Below are 7,117 nucleotides of genomic sequence, written 5' to 3'. Positions count from 1 at the left end.
TAATACACCATATATTAAAACATGATTATATTCAAACTTAAAAAGAAACCATTAACACACACACACACACACACACACATTAAATACAGAAGAAACAGACAAAGAGTCAAAGAGAACAAATAAGTCTTAATGTGGGTATTGGTGTTGAACCTGTTTGTATTGGTTGTGGTTCGAACAGATGGGTAAATTATTGCACAACTATTCAATCCTCCATTTCCCAGCAGTCCAGATTGATGTCTGAACACAGGCTTCATGACGGTCTGTCACTCATTTGACGCTGCTGTAGATCACTGATGCGTCTTCCACAGTTTGAACAGTTGATCGCCTAAAAACACAAAAGAAAAAGAAACACAACAATGTTACAGGCGATATGATCTGAATGTGCTGGTTAAGTTGTTTTTTTCTCACCTCACGGCAGCATCAGCCTGATGAACTCTTATATCATCATACTGACATTCATTCTCCTCTACTCTCTCCGTCTCTTTCTTTCTGTGATGTTGGACAGTTGCGTACTGGATCTCCTCAGTATCTCTGGATTCAGGAGTTTTTCCTCCGAATCTCTTTGGTTTCACACTGGCATACGGAGCGTCATTGGCTGAATCCGGTTCAGAAATAGGCTCGTCATGGACTGAATCTCTCTGTGACGCATCAGAAATGCAAGAAAAGAAGTAATTATTAATTAAAACATGTAAATCAGTTTGATCTGAAGTGTAGATTCTCAGTCTAGAGCAGATTGTCTCAAACTTTCCAGATCAGGTGCTACATCAGATCAGTATTTCTGAAATATTTCACTGATTCACACTTGATTGTAGGAGAAGAAAAGAACAGAAGGAGTGTTTTAAGTGAAACAATCACACTGCCAGTTTGAGAATCACTGGTATAAAGAGAGAAATATTAATTTATGAATGTTTTTTTCTGGATTGTGTTAATAAAGACAATGATAATGTTAGTTTCCCATCAGTCGGTACAGTTACAGTCTGAAACACAGATAACGGCTGATCGATTGATTTTCTGCTTCTGTAAAGTCGTGTGTCTGGATGATTTACCTGTGTCACTGTGAGATCTTCAGTTTTATCACTCCTTCGTTTCTTTCTGTTATGACAGACATTAACAGCATATGGACAAATGTATTACATTAATATAAATATATATACATTTATATTAATGTAATATATATATATATATATATATATATAATATATAATATATATATATATATATATATTTTTTTTTTTTTTTTAAATAATCTAATAAAAACAAATGAGCCATTTTCTTCCACATCAGACCAAAACTGTACTTATACAATCACTGCAGGATTTTTTGTTCTTGAGCTCACATTATAAACAGGATGGTGATGATGATGATGATGATGATGAATAATCCTCCAGATGTTGCTGCGATCACAATCACATTCCTACCAGCACCATGATGAACTGAAAGAGGAAGATCATCATGATTAACTCTCCAAACTGATGAATGATGTGAAGATACAGGAGTGTGTTAATAAAAGCTTCACCTGTGACAGTTACAGCGTCTGATCTCTGAGATCCATGTTGATTGTGAGCCTGACAGTAGAAGCGTCCACTCTGTAGTGCACTGAAACTCTGTCCAGATCCAACAGCTGAGCTTTCATTCTCCTTAAACCAGCTGAAGTTCAGAGCAGGAGGGTTTGAATCACTGCTGCAGATCAGAGTCACTGAATCTCCTGACACTATTTCACCAGATCCAGTTACGAACACTGAGACATTCCTGGGAGGATCTAATAACAGACAAATAATAAATAAATAATAGAAAATTATGAATTTATATATGAACAATATGCAGATGATCATTAACTCACACATGACATTTAAAGTCACAGCATCAGAGTATTTCTCTCCATGTTTATTTCTGGATCTGCACTTGTATTCTCCACTGTCATCAGACCTGATCTTTGAGATGTTGTAGATTCTTCCAGATCCTACAAACGTTCCTCCTTTGAACCAGCTGAAGTTCAGAGCAGGAGGGTTTGAATCACTGCTGCAGTTCAGAGTCACTGAATCTCCTGACACTATTTCACCAGATGGACTGATGGACACTGAGACGCTCTTTGGAGGATCTAAAAGTGACAAAAATTGCATCATTAAATCATCTCATTTAAAAAAAAAAAAAAATCTCCAGTTTTTAAAAGGAACAAATGAGTCTATATTTACACATGACATTGAGCTCAACAGCAGGAGAGGTGTGATTGTGTCCGTGTACAGCACAGCTATATCTGCCTGCATCCTCTCTTCTGACTGACTGCAGCAGGAGTTCATTGTTTCTGTCTCTTCTCTCAGTTAATGGCTGTGAGTTTCTGTACCAGATGAATGTTGCTCTGTCAGTCAGAGTGCAGCTGCTTTTACATGTCAGACGGACTGAATCTCCCTCTGTCACTCTCTCAGGAGACTTCACCTGAAGATCTGAACACAACACACACGGTACAACGGGGCTAAAGGCACACCTTAAAGGATTAGTCCACTTTCAAATAAAAATTTACTCACCCCCATGTTATCCAAGATGACCATGTCCTTCTTTCTTCAGTCGAAAAGAAATTAAGGTCTTTTTTCTGAAAAAAAAAAAATCAAAATGTATATGCTTTATAGGCACAAATGATCGCATCACAAGTGCTTCCACCAGAACGCAATTTCGTATTCTTCAAAAAGCTTACGCTGAATGTCCTACGCCTTCCTTATTCAACTTACGGAACGAACGCGGCGGCAGTTCCGTTTTTTCCGTAAGTTGAATAGGGAAGGCGTAGGACATTTAGCGTAAGCTTTTTGAAGAATACGGAATCACGTTCTGGTGGAAGCACTTGTGATCCACTATAAGGAGAATAATCCTGGAATGTTTTCATTAAAAACCTTAATTTCTTTTCGACTGAAGAAAGAAGGACATGGACATCTTGGATGACATGGGGGTGATTAAATTATCAGGAAATTTTTATTTGAAAGTGAACTATTCCTTTAAGAAAAATGTGCTTTTCACATTTAACAAAAACAAAAAAAAACCCCTTAAACATTAGATCAAATTAGCGCCAAATCAACTTTGCGTTGCTGTCCGTGATTGCGTAAAGGATCAGACAAATTTCCATGAGCTTCATCAAAAGCAGTTGTTGAGAAAAGCGCTGAGCTGAATGTTTGTGCCATCTAGTGGTTTAAACGAGAATAAAGTCAAATGCACCTTTAGTCCGGTTGTACCTACCCTATATCTAGTGCTGCTGTCATACACTGATTATTATTCAACATAATGCACAGAAGAAGAGAGAAACCTCATGAAAGTCACCTGTGACAGTAAGAATCACTCCAGGTTTACCAAGCCATTTTCCTTCTGTTATATCAGTGGTGAATCTGAAATAGTACATGTGTTCATCCTTCAGTGTCACATGACTCAGTCTGATGGTGCAGTTCTGCTGTTTATCTCCCAGATACTGAAGCCTCTGACTGTATTCAGGGTCCTCAGACAGATCTGGATACTCTTCTTCGTCATTTTTATTTTCTGTTTTGGTCCAGAACACTCTCATGATCTGATATCCAGTAGGGTATGTATAAGTGCAGTTCATTATCACTGATGAGTTCTTTAGTGCACAGATGTGTGAAGGACTGTAACTCACACCCCAATCAGCACTAGAAACCCCTGAAACACAGAATTCATCAGGATGAAAATGTTGTTTTATCATTTACAACAAATCATGAAAACAGCCTTAACACTGTTTTATTGACATTACAACAGAAACTTTTAAATAATATTCTCAGAGATCAGATCACTATATGATAACTGAATCATCAGATCAGTTTTTCTTCTTATAACTTTTGTTATAAGAAATGTGCTTCAGAAACACACAATTACAGCAGCCAGAGAAACATTACAGTAAAGAAATCAAGGGTCAAGAGCCCAACTAAAGCAAGCGCTTACCTCCATAACGGTGACTTCAAACTTTATTATTTTCAATAAAACAGCACTAAGGCTTCCTGGAGGCTAAGTGAAGGCTGCCTGTTCAGGGCCAAAACTAAGAGGCCAACATTTTGCCAATGAGCAAATTCTCAGGGGCCCTGCGCTGACAGCCCTAAGTGGGCCCGTAAAGGGCCAGTGCAGGCTTGTTTGCAGGGATAACACCAATGTTATAATCTCTACACTGGTTACCTATTAAGTTCTGTATCGATTATAAAGTATTGCTACTGGCCTATAAGGCTCTAAACGGTTTAGCTCATGTGTATTTAACCGTTCTTCTATCGCCCTACAATCCTTCACGCTCTTTAAGATCACAAAACTCTAGACTTCTGGTTGTTCCTAGGATATCTAAGTCCACTAAAGGAGGGAAAGCGTTTTCACATTTGGCTCCTAAACTCTGGAATAGCCTTCCTGATAATGTTCGGAGCTCAGACTCGCTCACCCAGTTTAAATCTAGATTAAAGACGCATCTCTTTAGCCAAGCATTCACATAATGAATGTCATGTTTATAACTACTCCAGTTAAATCAGATCACATCCCTGTCAACAATTTGATCTCACACTATGTCCAACTGCCTTGAGTTGGTGAGGTCTGAAAACACGCTCTGATGGCGGAAGTGATCTCTCGCGTGTATATGTCAATGAGCGCGAGACATCACTTCTGGCATCAGAGTGCATTCAGACCTCACCAACCGGATGCTGAAGGCAGTTGGACATAGTGGTGTATTAGAGGTAAAAAATTATATAAATACTGTTCGGTTTCTCGCACAAACCGATCGTTTTAGGACATCAATGTGTCATCACGAGCCGCAGGGTTTAATTTGGATTTGTCTGTGCATGTTTTTTTGACTCTTATAGATGGAGTTTCCATTGACAAGCATTATACGACTGACACGGCACCCTGTCTTCTGAGAAAATGAGCCAAAAATATTGATGATCTGGTGATACACTGATGTTTGTCCAATCAAATGCTCTGATGAGTGAGAAAGTCCCTCCCCTAAACCATCTGACACTGACTAGCGAGTAGCAAATTAGCAATTCATGTTCAAGACTGACATAACGAAAAAAACTCTTGGATATTTATGTAATGGACAAGGCCATTGACACGCCTCACCCAAACTTCCTGCTTCAAAAGAAAATACATCAATATAGCACAGAAAACTGCTCATTAATCACTAATTATAGGTCTTTAAATAATAATAATAATAATAATAATAATAATAATAATAATGAAACAGAGACTCACCGTGAATCATGAGCAGAAAGATCAGAGGAAGACGAGGAGCCATTCTGACCAACATCAGCATAAAATATATCTATAATACATCATAAATCATCACTCATATACTCATAAACAGTGTATGTTCATCACTCTAAACAGCTCTTAGTGTTAGTAAGATCTTTGAACATCTGAAGATTATTAATGCTCAACATCAGTGTGTGTAAATGAACTGATCATTAGATGTACAGAAGATATTTCTCATGTCAGGAATCATGTGTTATATGAGCTTCATCTATAGAAATAATCATCAGTTTTTATTTAAGTATGAATGTGTTTGTCTTACCGTGTTGAAGCTCATCAGATCAACAGCAACCAAATGACTGACTGTTTTAACACTTGCACTTTTAGCTTTAGACTGACAGACTGTGGTTAACACTGTTTTTACACACAGTCTATAATATCATTGTTCCTCCCTCAACAAGAGAACATCACTGAAGTACTAACTAAAGAAAAATAATGATATCTTCTTTAAATTATTTAAATATATTTAGAGATATTTAGAGAAGAGGGTTGTGTAACCAGACATTCTGCTGGATATTTCACTCTTATTATGAAGATTAGTTGATGTTTTTGCCTTTAGAAAAAAAAAGTACTTTTTGTCCTCTTTTGTCTATCGCCCCCTACTGGACACCTTTGATCATTGTATCACATGTACATCAGTTACAGTCCATTAGAGGCAACCAGGTGATCAGAGGAGTTACTTACTAATGTGCATAACTTAAGACACATATTTAACGTAAAAGATGTATTTTATTTGACTTTTTTTTTTCATTCTTTGAAGCCCAGACGAATTTTAATCCAGCATTCTGAAACTGACCAATCAGAATTGATATAAAAAACGTCATTCACTTCCATATAAATTGTGGCCTGAAGGAAGAAAAAAAAAAAAAAAAAACCCAACAGCACAAGCACACCTGCGTGTATTAAAGCTAAGAGATTATCACTGTGCTGAAGAAAGCACAGCCGTTACTTTCTAAATAAAGTCATATATAATCTTGATAGTGTTTGGTTGATCGTCAACCTAACCACAGGCTCTACTCTTCAGCACAATGATAACCCCAAAAACTCACTTACCAGAAAACCTTTTAAATTCTAAAATAATAGAACATTAAACACTAACAGATCTCCCCCTATACAAACCCGATTCCAAAAAAGTTGGGACACTGTACAAATTGTGATTAAAAAAGGAATGCAATGATGTGGAAGTTTCAAATTTCAATATTTTATTCAGAATACAACATAGATGACATATCAAATGTTCAAACTGAAAAAATGTATAATTTTAAGGGTAAATAAGTTGATTTTAAATTTCATGGCATCAACACATCTCAAAAAAGTTGGGACAAGGCCATGTTTACCACTATGTGGCATCCCTTCTTCTTTTTATAACAGTCTGCAAACGTCTGGGGATTGAGGAGACAAGTTGCTTAAGTTTAGGAATAGGAATGTTGTGCCATTCTTGTCTAATACAGGCTTCTAGTTGCTCAACTGTCTTAGGTCTTCTTTGTCGCATCTTCCTCTTTATGATGCGCCAAATGTTTTCTATGGGTGAAAGATCTGGACTGCAGGCTGGCCATTTCAGTACCCGGATCCTTCTTCTACGCAGCCATGATGTTGTAATTGATGCAGTATGTGGTCTGGCATTGTCATGTTGGAAAATGCAAGGTCTTCCCTGAAAGAGACGACATCTGGATGGGAGCATATGTTGTTCTAGAATTTGAATATACCTTTCAGCATTGATGGTGCCTTTCCAGATGTGTAAGCTGCCCATGCCACACGCACTCATGCAACCCCATACCATCAGAGATGCAGGCTTCTGAACTGAGCGCCGATAACAACTTGGGTTGTCCTCTTTAGTCCGGATGAC

The 7,117-nt window shown here is 37.6% G+C and overlaps 1 protein-coding gene and 1 long non-coding RNA gene across 2 annotated transcripts; both read right to left on the bottom strand.

The window, feature by feature from the left end:
• Positions 1 to 738: 738 nt before the first annotated feature.
• Positions 739 to 2,441, bottom strand: LOC127501007 (B-cell receptor CD22-like). The gene is made up of 5 exons (XM_051872705.1): positions 2,193 to 2,441; positions 1,517 to 2,098; positions 1,337 to 1,433; positions 1,047 to 1,092; positions 739 to 759 (listed from the first exon to the last, which is right to left on the bottom strand). Exons 1-5 carry the CDS (start codon positions 2,194 to 2,196, stop codon positions 739 to 741), a joined length of 750 nt encoding a protein of 249 aa, XP_051728665.1. The 5' UTR covers positions 2,197 to 2,441.
• Positions 2,442 to 3,316: 875 nt separating this feature from the next.
• LOC127503770 (uncharacterized) lies at positions 3,317 to 5,551 on the bottom strand. The gene is made up of 3 exons (XR_007927197.1): positions 5,534 to 5,551; positions 5,215 to 5,284; positions 3,317 to 3,654 (listed from the first exon to the last, which is right to left on the bottom strand). It is a non-coding gene; the product is annotated as an uncharacterized LOC127503770 (long non-coding RNA).
• Between the last annotated feature and the right edge of the window lie 1,566 nt (positions 5,552 to 7,117).

This window comes from Ctenopharyngodon idella, chromosome 2 (genome assembly GCF_019924925.1).
Source record: "Ctenopharyngodon idella isolate HZGC_01 chromosome 2, HZGC01, whole genome shotgun sequence".
NCBI lineage: Eukaryota > Metazoa > Chordata > Actinopteri > Cypriniformes > Xenocyprididae > Ctenopharyngodon > Ctenopharyngodon idella.
The sequence above is the reverse complement of the archived record's forward strand: the minus strand, read 5'-3'. Positions and strand labels throughout refer to the sequence as shown.